We start from the raw sequence: 16,307 nt of genomic DNA on the forward strand, positions 1-16,307 counted from the left end.
GAGGACCAGGTAGCAGGTATATTAGACGCTGTATTTAAAACAGCGTCTAATATACCTGTTAGGGGTTAAAAAAATCACATCTCCAGCCTGCCAGCGAACGATCGCCGCTGGCAGGCTGGAGATCCACTCTCCTACCTTCCGTTCCTGTGAGCGCGCGCGCCTGTGTGCGCACGTTCACAGGAAATCTCGCGTCTCGCGAGATGACGCATATATGCGTGACTCTGCGCCAGGCTGCCGCCTCCGGATCGCGATCCTGCGTTAGGCGGTCCGGAGGCGGTTAAAGGGGTTGTGCAAGAATAAGTGGGGAGGGAGGGAACCCCCACAGTTTACCGAACCTGTAAAGGGAAAATTACTTCCCTGCTTCCCTGCACTGGCTTCCTGCTCCTTCTCCTCCAGGACTGCAATGCTCTGCCAGGCTCTCTCGCAGTAAACATCCAGGTTCACCCAATCCCCTGGCATCATGTGACCATTTGTCATGACGTAAGGGGAGCTGGTCACTGCCGCAACTAATGATTGGCTGTGGTGTTGTCAAACAGCAAGGGATCCCAGCAGAGCATGGGGGAGAAGGAGTGGGAAGCCAGCGTTGGGAAACACCAGTAAAGTGTGTGTGTGTGTGTGTGTGTGAGGGGTCATCTGGATACATCTTCATACATGATTGCGGCATCTGAGAGTAATAATACAGAGTAAAATTAACATAAAAAAAATTTAAATCATACTTACAGCCTCCATTTGCTTGCAACGGGCTGGCCGCCGCGATCTTGCGTGAAATCTCACGCGGCCAGAGATTACGTACCCACGCCAGATAGTGTGGTGACATCATATGTCACCACACACAGGATTTCTGCCGAGGTCTTCAATCAAGATGGCAGCGGCCGGGCTATCACGAGCAAATGGAGGAGGCAAGTATGATTTTTTTACACTATTTCAGGTTAAATCGATTCACTACCATGAAGCACGAGGAAATTCTGCTTTGTGGCGAATAGAATTTATCCTGAAATTCTGATCAAATTCCACTTCATTCGATTCGATTTTTTCATCTCTAATGGACACATTTTTTTCAGCCTTACAACTTAGTTGTTTTGTTACTACTGTATGTTACCTTTCCTTATTTCCCTGCCTGTACTAACTATTAGTACACCAGAGAAGAAGCTGGGCAGGACATGTTCTGTCTATGCAGTGTCTGCCTGGTGTTTCGAGAGGATCACACCCAAAAATACAGTTGTGTATCTGTAAGTAAATAAATGATTAGGGGTATTCCCAACTCAGATATTTAAAACATATGTCTGATAGATGTGACACTGATCTCTGGGATCTGCAGTAATGGGGACAATGAGTGTCCAACAATGCCCCAGGCCCCCACATCCAGGTGTAGAATATATGGATCGGTGGCTGTGTATGTGCGTGGCTCTCTCTTTTGACCGCTATGGGAGTTACAGAAACAGCTGAACTATCTGCAATTACTTTTCATCTAGAAAAAACACAAAACATTCTACAATTGTAAATATATTTATTGACAAATAAATATCTTCTCATGAAAATTAATTTATAATCACAATGACACAATATAAAACCTACACATATTATATAGCCAAAACTGTAGCGATGTGCAAATACAACTGATGTGAATAAGTTATGATTTAGAAAACCCAAGTAACATTAACAAATAATTAAATATTTTGTATGTCATACATTACCAACTGTTTTAAAATTTTAAACGCATTACTGGTGGTAATTTATAGTACTTTTAATGATACATAAAGTCATTAACACTGAAGCAATGCAATGATAACTAGAGATGAGTGAAATTTTGGAAAATTCGATTCGGCTGCCTTACAAAAAAAAATTGTGACAAATTACTTTTTCACGAAGCGCCTTTTTCTGTAATTAGTGGGTGCAATGACAGGGATCTGCGATAGCACCGCTCCCCATCATTGTACTCCTCAGATGCCACATTCATACATGATTGTGGCATCTGAGAGTAAAAATGCTGTGTAAAATTTACAGAAAAAAAGATTAAATCATACTTACCGCCGCCATCTTGCTTGAAGATCTGGCGAGAAATCTCGCAGAGCAGGATTTCGGACAAGATCTTCAATCAAGATGGTGGCGGCGGCCCATCATGAGCAAATTAAGGAGGCAAGTATGTTTTTTTTTTTTTTTTTACACTATTACAGGTTAAATCGTTTCGCTACCATGAAGCACAAGGAAATTTAGCTTTGCAGAGAGATTTGTTAAGGTACAATTTTTCCAGAGAGAGATTGTGAGAGAGAGAATGGCTACTTTACATTTATAAGGGTCCTTTCATACTGTATTTTGAGTGTCCAATTACTGTATGCACCGACTTATAGACCACCATTGCACCAACGGCCACCAAAATAATTTTCTTTTTGCCTCCATTCGGCAGGGTTTCCATTTTTTAGCTATTCCATATAGGAAGCATACAGTATACTGCGCAATATATGTTTTTTAAAGGGATTCTGTCACCTCTTCTTACCCTATAGAGATGCGGACATGCACAGCTAGATCGCTGCTAGCATGTCCGCAATATACCTGTCCCATAGCTCTGTGTGGTTTTATTGAGTGTAAAAAATGATTTTATATATATATGTAAATGAGCCTGGTAAGGAGCCCAAGGGGCTGCACTAACCGTTCTGGAGCCCAGCTACGTCCCCCTGTGAAGGAGCCCAGCACCGCCTGTATCCAGTAATCTCCTCCTTGCTCACGAAGTCAGATCGCCGTAATCTCGCGATGCACGAGCTTCACAGGGGTGTGTGGCTGGGCTCCAGAACGGTTAGTACAGCCCCTTGGGCACCTTACCAGGCTCATTTACATACAGTTGCAAGAAAAAGTATGTGAACCCTTTGGAATGATTTGTATTTCTGCACAAATTGGTCATAAAATGTGATCTGATCTTCAGCTAAGTCACAACAATAGACAATCACAGTCTGCTTAAACTAATAACACACAAAGAATTAAATGTTACCATGTTTTTATTGAACACACCATGTAAACATTCACAGTGCAGGTGGAAAAAGTATGTGAACCCCTAGACTAATGACATCTCCAAGAGCTAATTGGAGAGAGGTGTCAGCCAACTGGAGTCCAATCAATGAGATGAGATTGGAGGTGTTGGTTACAGCTGCCCTATAAAAAACACACACCAGTTCTGGGTTTGCTTTTCACAAGAAGCATTGCCTGATGTGAATGATGCCTCGCACAAAAGAGCTCTCAGAAGACCTACGATTAAGAATTGTTGACTCGCATAAAGCTGGAAAGGGTCATAAAAGTATCTCCAAAAGCCTTGCTGTTCATCAGTCCACGGTAAGACAAATGGTCTATGAATGGAGAAAGTTCAGCACTGCTGCTACTCTCCCTAGGAGTGTCCGTCTTGTAAAGATGACTGCAGGAGCACAGCACAGACTGCTCAATGAGGTGAAGAAGAATGCTACAGTATCAGCTAAAGACTTACAAAAGTCTCTGGCATATGCTAACATCCCTGTTAGCGAATCTACGATACGTAAAACACTAAACAAGAATGGATTTCATGGGAGGATACCACAGAGGAAGTCACTGCTGTCCAAAAAAAAATTGCTGCATTTTTACAGTTTGCACAAGAGCACCTGGATGTTCCACAGCAGTACTGGCAAAATATTCTGTGGACAGATGAAACCAAAGTTCAGCTGTTTGGAATAAACACACAACACTATGTGTGGAGAAAAAGAGGCACAGCACACCAACATCAAAACCTCATCCCAACTGTGAAGTTTGGTGGTGGGGGCATCATGGTTTGGGGCTGCTTTGCTGCGTCAGGGCCTGGACGGATTGCTATCATCGAAGGAAAAATTAATTCCCAAGTTTATCAAGACATTTTGCAGGAGAACTTAAGACCATCTGTCCACAAGCTGAAGCTCAACAGAAGATGAGTGTTGCAACAGGACAACGACCCAAAGCATAGAAGTAAATCAACAACAGAATGGCTTAAACAGAAAAAAATACGTTTTTTGGAGTGGACCAGTCAGAGTCCTGACCTCAACCCGATTGAGATGCTGTGGCATGACCTCAAGAAAGCGATTCACACCAGACATCCCAAGAATATTGCTGAACTGAAACAGTTCTGTAAAGAGGAATGATCAAGAATTACTCCTGACCGTTGTGCACGTCTGATCTGCAACTACAGGAAACGTTTGGTTGAAGTTATTGCTGCCAAAGGAGGTTCAACCAGTTATTAAATCCAAGGGTTCACATACTTTTTCCACCTGCACTGTGAATGTTTACATGGTGTGTTCAATAAAAACATGGCAACATTTAATTCTTTGTGTGTTATTAGTTTAAGCAGACTGTGATTGTCTATTGTTGTGACTTAGATGAAGATCAGATCACATTTTATGACCAATTTGTGCAGAAATACATATCATTCCAAAGGGTTCACATACTTTTTCTTGCAACTGTATATATAAAATCATTTTTTACACTCCATAAAGCCACACAGAGCTATGGGACAGGTATATTGCGGACATGCTAGCGGCGATCTAGCTGTGCATGTCCGCATCTCTATAGGGTAAAAAGAGGTGACAGAATCCCTTTAACATGGGTGCCTAATAGGCATGGATGTCATTTAGTGTGCCTGCATGTGCCTGAACTACCCGATTGCAGACGCTCAAGACACAATGTAAAAAGACCCTAAGAGCAAAGAAAAAAAAATCTATACATGCTAATAAATTAATATCTTTATATATAAGATTTGTCCTTATTTTCACCCACCTCACAGCATAAAATGATCATATTTATGTATTCAAAGATTTTACTTCTTTGGTATTTAACTTTTCTAGACTTCTTTTTTTTCTTAAGTACATCCCACTACACTGCTAAAAGACAGAACTGACCCTCAAAAAGGTCAATGGAGCAGCGTCCCTGAGGAAGCAATCTGACAATCACTCAGCATACTGAACTGGTAATCAAACCTTTAGTGGGAAAAGGTGTAGATCGTGGTAACCATGGGAACCTTGATTGTGTTCTGAAAAATTACAAGTCGGATTGACCCTTGTGACTGCTGAGAGGATGCGCTTAATCACGGTCAGCTATCAAATGCAATCATTAATGAGAACTTGCTCTGGTTTTGCTCAGCTTTTCCTCTCACCTGCATTTTTATATGTGTCTCAAAGATATGGCAAGAGATTAGACAGATAATGAATTTGACAGCACAAATCAATCACTATATGGTACTCGGAGACTAAACAATGAGCAATGGTCCTTGAGTGGCATGTAGCACCCTGTGCTATAGTTTCTAAAGCTGGCCATCCACATTAGATTAAAGGGCATGAATCACCAAATTTTACAAAAAATCTGACCATCATGCATATTCATTTTTATTCTAATCTACTTTTATATTGATTGTAGATTTTTATTAAATTTTATGCTTTATTGTAAACGATTATGGGGGTACCCTTCTTGCCTCAGCTGCCATTAACAACATTTTAGAAATATGTTCTCCAGCAGCCACATGGACCATAGAGCACAAAAGACCTGTGATGTCCATTGACTTCTATAGGAGAGTTTGGCAGACATGCTCAGTGACCTTTTCAGAGGTCATTGTGCCGGGAGGGGGAGTAGGTAAGCGGTGACCATTGCCTACTGTTAATGGTGGGTTCATTTTAAGTATAATCCTGCTTGTGATGACGATGGGATGACTGCAGAGAAGTATTCTGTATAGAACAGTAAGTGGAGGCTATTATGAGGCTTAATGGTCAGCATGAAAACTGCAGGATTTTAGGATTCTTTTAAATATGATATGGCTAGTTAAAAATAGCCAAAAATGCTTAGAAATAGGTTTAACATAAAAACTGATTTAAACAATGTCATTTTCTGATTACGCATTTCCTTTAAAGGGTTTCTATCACTTGGTATGACATAATTAGCTCTCAGACTCTAGCGATCTGCTAGTGTCTGCTCTGGCCAACCATCCTACTATAATCACTTGTGGGGCAGCGGTTTTGCTAAAAAACTAACTTTTATAAATATGCTAATGAGCCTCTAGGTGCTATGTGGGCGTCATTAGCACCTAGAGGCTCCGTCTACCTTCATACACAGCCGCCGCCCAGCGCGTCCCTCCAGCCCGCCCATGTCCTCCTCCGTGTGACTCAGCGGACGAGTTCTCGCGCATGCGCCGTGCGCCGCTGTATTCGGAGCATTTGAGATCTCAGCTCGGAGCGGTCAGACATTAAATGCGCATGCGCGGCTGTATTCGGCGCATGCGCATTGAATGTCTGACCGCTCCGAGCTGAGATCTCAAATGCGCCGAATACAGCCGCGCACGGCGCATGCGCGAGAACTCGTCCGCTGCGTCACACGGAGGAGGAGATGGGCGGGCTGGAGGGACGCGCTGGGCGGTGGCTGTGTATGAAGGTAGACAGAGCCTCTAGGTGCTAATGACGCCCACATAGCACCTAGAGGCTCATTAGCATATTTATAAAAGTTAGTTTTTTTAGCAAAACCGCTGCCCCACAAGTGATTATAGTAGGATGGTTGGCCAGAGCAGACACTAGCAGATCGCTAGAGTCTGAGAGCTAATTATGTCATACCAAGTGATAGAAACCCTTTAATGTCAGCCAAACCTACTAAGTCCGACCGGACTAGCTAACCATCTAATGTGTATTGAGGTGTCCCTACTTTCCCCTGATGGAAGATATCAGGGGAATCAAAAAGATGAGGCTATTGTATTTCAACATGCCCGATGCTTTGTTCTCAAAGGACATAACCCACCAGCGGAGATGTCTAGCAACGTACTCCCCTCTCCCAGTTGTAAACACCTGCTTGATCAGCTGAGTCAACAAGTGTTTGACCGACCACTATCTAAAGTTTATGGTATGCCTTATCCATGGTCTTCTTATCCATTGAGGTGCAGATTTTCTACTGTACAACTTTGGTGGCCAAACTTGGTCACCAAGGTTCCCTAATAGTGCATTTCTCAGGCATGAATATGTGGGTACACAGATTTATTAATTCGATATCTGCATGAACGAGCAGCACTAATCATTTTTGTTCTCCTTCTGCTGTTAGAACGTTTAGTAATGGTATTAGACTGTGTGGATCAAATTTGGCCACTAGTGAGAAGTCTAATTTTATACATGATCCGTCAATAAGTGGCTGCTAATTTCCTACCTGTTTGTTATCATGGATCATGTGACCATTGGGAAGACTCATGTACAGTACAGACCAAAAGTTTGGATACACCTTCTCATTCAAAGAGTTTTCTTTATTTTCATAACTATGAATTAACACATGTGGAATTATATACATAACAAACAAGTGTGAAACAACTGAAAATATGTCATATTCTAGGTTCTTCAAAGTCGACACCTTTTGCTTTGATTACTGCTTTGCATACTCTTGGAATTCTCTTGATGACCTTCAAGAGGTAGTCCCCTGAAATGTTCTTCCAACAGTATTGAAGAAGTTCCCAGAGATGCTTAGCACTTGTTGGCCCTTTTGCCTTCACTCTGCGGTCCAGCTCACCCCAAACCATCTCGATTGGGTTCAGGTCCGGTGATTGTGGAGGCCAGGTCATCTGGCGCAGCACCCTATCACTCTCCTTCATGGTCAAATAGCCCTTACTTTCAAAGTTTTCCCAATTTTTCGGCTGACTGACTGACCTTAATTTCTTAAAGTAATGATGGCCACTCGTTTTTCTTTACTTAGCTGCTTTTTTCTTGCCATAATACAAATTCTAACAGTCTATTCATTAGGACTATCAGCTGTGAATCCACCTGACTTCTGCTCAACGCAACTGATGGTCCCAAACCCATTTATAAGGCATGAAATCCCACTTATTAAACCTGACAGGGCACACCTGTGAAGTGAAAACCATTTCAGGGTACTACCTCTTGAAGCTCATCAAGAGAATGCCAAGAGTGTGCAAAGCAGTAATCAAAGCAAAAGGTGGCTACTTTGAAGAACCTAGAATATGACATATTTTCAGTTGTTTCACACTTGTTTGTTATGTATATAATTCCACATGTGTTAATTCATAGTTTTGATGCCTTCAGTGTGAATCTACAATTTTCATAGTCATGAAAATAAAGAAAACTCTTTGAATGAGAAGGTATGTCCAAACTTTTGGTCTGTACTGTATATGCGGCATTTGAATGCCATTTTGGCCACATGTGGCCATTTTAGTGGACAGAGAGTTACATATACGCACACTTTTGGCTTTGTTCACATGTGCGTTACTCTTTTCTGCACTTTCCTAGCCAGTAGAAAACCAAGTATCCGTTACTGAAGATTGAAAGTTCTGTAAATGGGTCATATAGCAGATCCTGCCAAATCACAACAAATATGTCATATCAATTATGGATCCTATGAAAAAAAATTTTTTGCATTATCTAGAGTATATATTGTATTTAGTTGCATGTTTTGTCCAGTTTTATGTTTAGATATTCATCATGCTGAAGAGTGATTGCTCCACATAAAACTAGCTTGCAGCTAAAGGTTAATAATATGTGAACTCCTCTCTGAAAAAGTCATCTTTCATCTCCATAGTAAATATTATGAAATATGTGCAATGAAGAGAATCTTATTCGAGGCAGGTCCCAGCAACATTCCAGTATAGTTACTGGAGACAATGCTGATACAACGCCTAATGTATTCCAGAGGTGAACGTTATTCAAGTTTTAATGATAGGAATGTGTAAGCCAGTGCTGTTCATTTTTAGGAATAAATTGGTGTGCTTGGGACGTTTAATAAATCCCAACCACATGCTTCAATAGATTTTTTACTATGCTTCAATAGATTGTATACTATGCTATCCACAGGGTGGAAACCTCCGCAAGATCCAGAACAAATCCGCAGTGGAATGTTTGTTGCAGAATTGTGGCGAAATCCACAAAATCCACATCATGTGGCTGTACACTAAGGCTAGTTTCACACTTGCGTTGTTATTTCCGGTATTGAGATCCGGCAGAGGATCTCAAAACCGGAATTAAACGGAGTTGTTTTGATTTTGTACATCAGAATGCATCTGTTCCGTTGTGTGAAATCAAAATGGAAAAAATGCATCCGTCGCTAAATACATTGAAAGTCAATGGAGGACGGATCCATTTTTTTAGGCTCCAAAAAATACCGACCCGTCACTATTGTCTTACATTGTTTTCAGTGCCAGATCATTTTTTTCCGTTTTTATGACCGGACACAAAACCGCAGCTTGCAGCTGCCGGAATGGAAGACATCCTGAAGCCTAAGGATACTTTCACATCTGCGGCACTGCAATCCGGCTGGCAGATCCGGCAGAGAATACCAGGAATTGGCCAGACACAAACCACAGCGTGCAGCAGTTTCTGTCTGGACGATTCACAGCATATTTGCTGGATTGCTGTAGGATCTCCATTAGGCCTCTTTCACACGACCGTATGGCTTTTTCAGTGTTTTACGGTCCGTTTTTCACAGATCCGTTGTTCCGTTTTTTGTTTCTGTTTCTGTTTTGTTTTTCCGTTCCGTTTTTCTGTATGGCATATACAGTATACAGTAATTACATAGAAAAAATTGGGCTGGGCATAAAATTTTCAATAGATAGACATACAGTACGGATGAATTTCCGTATGTGTTGCGTTTTTCTTGCGGACCCATTGACTCGAATGGAGCCACGGAACGTGATTTGCGGGCAATAATAGGACATGTTCTATCTTTCAAAGGAACAGAAAAACGGAAATACGGAAATGGAATGCATACGGAGTACATTCCGCTTTTTTTACGGAACCATTGAAATGAATGGTTCCGTATACGGATCGCAAAAAAAGGCCCGTAAACGAAAAAAAATAAAAAACCTGGTCGTGTAATAGAGGCCTTATGCTTAAGGCGTCCCGAGGGCATTCCAGTTGCATCCGGAGAATCCATACTGCAGAAGTGAAGCTAGCCTTAGATATTCATTTAAATACCTCTAACCCCTTAAGCTACAGTTCCCAATGCAATGCACTCATTGTACCCTGGCACCTACAGCATTATCTGGATTCTGGAAACAAAGCCTGGTCATTTTGATTTTTAAATTTATAAATTGATCCACACCTTCTCCAATGGAGGTCACCTACTCTGTCTACCTCTCATCCTGGCAAATGCGGTATAAATTGTTTGAGCCTTGAAATTGTGTGAGGGCTGGCCATGCAGTCACATAAAAGAACTACAAGGACAGCATTTCTTTCAATCTAATGTGTATCTACTGAACATATTAATAGGAGAATTATGTCATTTCAGGCACCAAGCATCTTATAAAGGTTTTCCCATTAAAGACCTTAAAGTATAACTCTTGTTTCGGATTATTTTTTATATAGTTTAACAGGGCCGGATTGGGAACTTAAAGTGGGCCTGGATAAAATGCTAAAAGTGGCATTGTTTTGTAGCCAGGTCCAGAATGATGGAAGGCGGGGCCAGCAATACCATATTGTGGCACACTATACCACCCAAAAGAGCCAAATACCACAGTTTATCGCAAAATACTGCCAGCAGGACAAAATGCATCCCGAAAAACTTCCACTGGCCGGCTAGGAAGAGGTCCCAGGCGGCCCCCTGGGCATCAGCCCACTGGGAAGTTTTCCTGGCCAATCCACCCCTGTAGTTTAAAGGGGTTCTCCTGGAATTATTACTTTATAAAAAAATATTTTCCCAAATATCTCATCAGTTATAATGGCTCATTTTGTCTGGGGAGCAATCATTAGGAGAAATAAAATGGCTGCCGTCCTATTAGTACACACAAAACCTGTCCTAATCACACAGCAGGACATAGCCACATCTCCACCTCCTCTCTGCACCTCATGTCTCCTCATGAACTCCAGTCCTACAGAGATTCAGCTGAAGATCATATTAAACTGTATTCAGGATCATGATACCTGACAAGCAGAGCAGAGAGGAGGATGAGGTAGCTCTTTAGATCAGTGTTGTGAAGTAACTTGTCCTCCTGTGTGATTAGGACAGGTTTGTGTGTACTAATAGGACGGCGCCCATTTTATTTCTCCTAATGATTTGCTACCTAGAGAAAACGAGCCATTATAACTAATGAAAGGTATTTGAGAATTTATTTATAATAAAGTAATATTTACGTATTTTCATTTTCTTAATTCCTGGAGAACCCCTTTAAGGACAGAGATGTTAAACGTTTTTGTAATATACTTTATTAGGGAAAGATGTTTCTTTGTTCCAGAAAATAGGATGTAAAGAGTCTTCTTAGCAAAGCTCTAACTGAGCATTTCTAAGAAAAGCCTGTCTTCAGTGTTTTACTAAGCCCTGAAGATGTGAGCCTGCTTTTTGTCACTACCCAGTCCCTGACTATATTCATATGCCTTAACTATCAATGCCCATCATCTTAAAGCAGGGATGCTCAAACTGCGGTCCTCCAGCTGTTGTAAAACTCCCACCATGCCCTGCTGTAGGCTGATAGCTGTAGGCTGTCCGGGCATGCAGGGAGTTGTAGTTTTGCAACAGCTGGAGAGCTGCAGGTTAAGCATCCATGCCTTAAAGGCTATATACACCTTTAGGGGGCATTTTATAATTATTATTATTGCATTTTACTAATTTTGAGCTAAAAATATTTTTTAAATTGGTCTTTTTTCTGTACAGAGCTGACATGCTCTAGTAGCACCCTTTGGATTTTCTGTCTTCTCTGTCAGACAAGGAGAACACCGGCTTCTTATCTCTGCTCTATGACCTCCTAAACACTCATTATAGCTCAGTTCCTATCTTACTGATAAGAATGTGGATTAAATAAGTGTTTATGACCTCTGAGTAGTTTAGAGATAAGGGTTATTAGATGACCGGCACAAAGTGAAAGTGCCAGTCAGACAGCTAGAAAAACAGATAACCCTTTGTGACAGAATGTCTCAATATTTTTAATAAAGGCCAATTGAAAAAAAGATTTTTAGCCAAAAATGAGTAACATGCAATCATAAAAAAAAATTGCCCCCGAAGGTGTACATAGCCTTTGACTTTTTACACACAGACAGATCTTCAGCGCTCAGTAGGACATTGAGAATTGATGGCAGACACTCCTTAGCAACTCTCAGTTAGAGCTTTGTTAAGAAGACACTTTGAACTGAAATGATAGTTAAAGAAGACCTTTCACTAGAATAAAACATCTAAACTAACTATACAGACGCGTAGAGCGGCGCCCAGGGATCCCCCTGCACTTACTGTTATCCTCGGGCGCCGCTCCGTTCTCCGGTTATAGCCTCCAGTATCTTAATAGTTAGGCTCCACCCAGGGGAACCTGCCGGCGTCTCATTCTCCCATGCTGTAGCGCTGGCCAATCGCAGCGCTCCGCTCATAGCCTGAGAGGCTTTTTTTTCTCTCAGGCTATGAGCTGAGCACTGCGATTGGCCAGCGCTACAGCACCAGAGAATGAGACTCCTGGAGGTTCCCCTGGGTGGAGCCTAACTATGAAGATACCGGAGCCTATAACCGGAGAACGGAGCGGCGCCCGGGGATAACAGTAAGTGCAGGGAGATCCCTGGGCGCCGCTCTATATGTCTGTATAGTTAGTTTAGATGTTTTATTCTAGTGAAAGGTCCTCTTTAAGCTTTAAAGTTGAATTGCCAGTATTATAAGCAGCCCTAGTTAAAAGGTTCCTGCCATAAACTACTTTTCACTCTAAAGTGTATTACTCTAGCAACTATTCCTCCTTGGATTGATTTAAAATTTAGCTCATTTGCAGTTTTCTCTTATCCCCCATGGTTGAATCCTACTTCCTGGTTTGTCATGTGACTGCTGTCTCATCATGCCTTAGGGCAGTGACATGTGTCCTCCTGACATCAGCAGGACATGTGACACTAACCACGCCCTTTGTTCTTACCAGTGATGCTTGTGCGTTCTACATTACAAGGCTCCAATGCAATACGTAACCTACAGCAACTGAATATTAAAAGGAATTTGCCACAGGTTGCAATGATAGGCAAATAGCTTTAGAATAAGGCAATTCTGATAAATGTTGATATTTGGGGAAAGTAATAAAATAGCGATATCTGTTGGGCAGGATACATTTATATTAGTGGCACAATACTTTAAAAGCTAAGTCCAGAGGATGACTATGACCAACAGCACAAAAAATACTGGAGGGGATTTGTTATTAAAAAATTGTGCCAAAAACCTATATATATTCTTTTCACCACATTTATCTGCCAGTTAAAACCAGATAGCAGCACATCTTCTATTTTCTAATCTGTTTTTATTCTATGATTGTAGATTTTTTAAATTCTATATTCTGAACATGATTATGGGGGCGGCCATCTTGTCTGAGCTGTTCTTAACAGCATTTAGGAAGCATTAAAAAAATTGCTTTATGGCACCTCATTGACTTCTATGGGAGACTTTTCTAGGCATGCTCTGTGACCTGTGCAGAGGTCATTGTACAAGAAAAGAATATATTTAGCCAAGCTAAAATTGACTCTGATAACAAGTTTCAGTGTTATCTCATGCCATCTTGTGACAAAAGCTATTGAAAAATATTGAAAGAGTTAGTTATCCTGTTTGTGAAATGTTTTACTTAATGTGTTAACTATCAAGTTAGCTCCGCTGCATCTGTAAACTCTGACAATCACCTATTGTTAATGGAGGATCCTGTCTTATCCATACACAGAGGTGATATCATTACAGGCAGGATTAGAATGACAGATAAACTGATAACTGCAGTAAAGCGATCTGTACAAACCAAGAAGTGGCGCCAATTACTAGGCTTAGTGGCCAGTGACAAAACTGCAGGATTTTTTGCTTTAGTTGAAGTATAAAAAGTAAAATGGAAAATTAAAAATAACATCATCAAATATTATTAAAAAAATATATTAAAAGTGAGTTAAACAGCAGGTCATTTTATGATGACACGTTTCCTTTGAGTGTTTTAGACATTATTTTTCCCCTTGTCCAACATGGCGGCATGGCTTAGCAGGAAAAGGGCTTATGATTTGACAATGTGCCCAAAAAAAATGTAAAAATTTTGTCACAAAACTTTGGCGTAAAATAAGTGAACTTATAGTTGGTATAATCTTAGGCTAGGCTAGATTTATCATCCAGCGTCAGCCACTTTGAAAATCTGGTTCAGTTTTCGATTGTCCTGTCTACGGGAGGAATTTATCATCAGGGTATATGTTGAGTTTTCCTTAGTCTGCATTGGTTTTACTTTGCAACAAATTTATCAAATGTCGCACATTATTTGTTAAGTTTGGCACATCTTTACTCCAGTTACTCCAGTTTTTTGCATGCCCCCAGTGACTTTTTTTTGCAAGGTGATAAATCTGTAGGGACACTAATTACCGTAGCTAACCACACTCACTTTTCTAAACACATTTCTAAAGTAAAGGGAGCAGTGTAAAACTGCTTTCATTTACATAGAAAAGTCTCACATTTTGGTGCAAAATGGGACTTGCTCCAAATTTTGTCACTTTCCTACATACTTTGATACATTTACCCCTTTAGGTGACATTGACTAAATCTTAGACAGTATTAGTAAATATTCCCCGATGTGCTGTTTGCCTAATAGTCTTCACAGAGGGTGCTTATAAGTCCAGGATATTCAGGACTAGATCACTAACTCCCCTCCCCCTGCTCCCTATCTTCTAACATCTGACTGGGGAACGGACCCATTGACTTCAGCTATAGCTAGCCCTGCCAGATGAGGGTAGCTACACATTGTTTGTATTACACAGTGTTTCTTTAAATGAATTACTGACCTTTTAACATACTACAATTATAATATACATGTCTAGTACAATATTGTATGATAGACATACTGTATATCTTACGGTTCAGCACTGGGGATCAGTAGGTACTCAGTGTGTCACCCTATGATACTTTCATACTTGCATATGGCACTATATTCTGAAGATCCTGAGAACTATGTTTATAGGGCATAAGAGGTATGTTTTATGGGTACTGTTCTATGGTTCTATAAAATTGTATAGAATTGTAATGTGACCGGATACATAAGGCCTATGCAAGATAAAGTCATAGATATGATATGTCCTTAGTTTAGTTAGTTTAGTTAGTATGCTGTACATTGACATCTTGCAGCTCTGACTGTAATGAAGAACACTGCAGGCTACATTTTCAATAAAATATACACAAGATACCCACATAATGTAACTGTGAAATTAGGGCTATGCAACAACAGCAGCAAAAAAGGGGATAAATGATCACATAGATGGTAGATTTCCTACTTGATAAATACAGCGCCAATCAAAGGAAGCACTTCAAGGAGCTGCCGCTTTAAATAAAATCCAGTTATATTTTGCATTTGATTATTCTGTGTATCCCAATCTCTACTATTGCAAACAAAATAGAAACTTAAAGGGGATTTTTTTATGGCTTCCACCTCTGTCCATATATTTCATCTCATACGGATGTCATAGACATCATAGATAACCTCCTCTATGAGCCAGAATGGATATTACTGCATGTATTTACCTATTAAACCTTATAAATATAGTCAAACTTATAAATCATTTGTTTTCTTTCATTTATATTGTATCTTGAATGCCTCAAACAGAATACTTTCAGCTAAATGCTCTTCATTAAGCCATTCAGGATGTCTTGTGTGGACAGACAAATTGTCAGAAGGGTTTAGCTCTATGTGAAGACTAAGATGTTGATCTTTGTAGATCCTGCAGTACGAACTATTGGTCGGTAATACAGTAGTCAGCACTTCATATACTGCTATTCCGTTCAAGACCAACTTGGTGTATAAGTCAAAGTCATGTGTCTCTAAACATTTATTAATTATAAAGTGAAGTCGGCAATTAATAAAATATAGACCTTTACTTAGAATAGTGAGATTTCCATCTTGGTATTTCATTCCATTTCTTAGGCTTCCTTCTTTCCACAAGATCAGGTCGGAATTTGTTTTCTTGCGACCCCCTAAATGAAAAAAAGTAATTCAGCAACAATTAATCAGGAACATATACATTGAAGTAGGTGTATAGCACTGTATGTTCATTCCCGGATGATAAGAACTAGTAGAATATCTTGAGGATGTGTATTGGACTGTTTAGTGGACTGTCTAGTTCAGGGGTGCACAACGTTTTTTGGTCTGGGAGCCGCATTATCACATTGCTCTATTTCAAGGGGCCGCAACAAAAAAAAAAAAGTTAATCACTGCTTGTGTGCATCAGCCTATTACCCCAGGCGAAGCAAAGTGAATGGGGAGGAATGATCGCTACCACGGTCACTGCTCCCTCATTCAGTTCTATTGAATATCGGTAGCCCATCCCTGCTGACGATAATCATACATCTTTCATCCAGACAAAATATGCAAATCAGCCAACAAACGAGTGATTCCTTGTTTA

The 16,307-nt window shown here is 40.6% G+C and overlaps 1 protein-coding gene across 1 annotated transcript in view; it reads right to left on the reverse strand.

The window, feature by feature from the left end:
* Positions 1-14,859: 14,859 nt before the first annotated feature.
* Positions 14,860-16,307, reverse strand: part of TNFSF8 (TNF superfamily member 8) — a 96,884-nt gene continuing 95,436 nt past the window's right edge. Inside the window, exon 4 of the mRNA XM_040406038.1 lies at positions 14,860-15,879. Coding sequence (XP_040261972.1) covers positions 15,479-15,879 — 401 coding nt within the window. The 3' untranslated portion in view covers positions 14,860-15,478. The remainder of the gene's footprint in view (positions 15,880-16,307) is intronic.

The sequence above is a fragment of the Bufo bufo genome, chromosome 8 (genome assembly GCF_905171765.1).
Source record: "Bufo bufo chromosome 8, aBufBuf1.1, whole genome shotgun sequence".
NCBI lineage: Eukaryota > Metazoa > Chordata > Amphibia > Anura > Bufonidae > Bufo > Bufo bufo.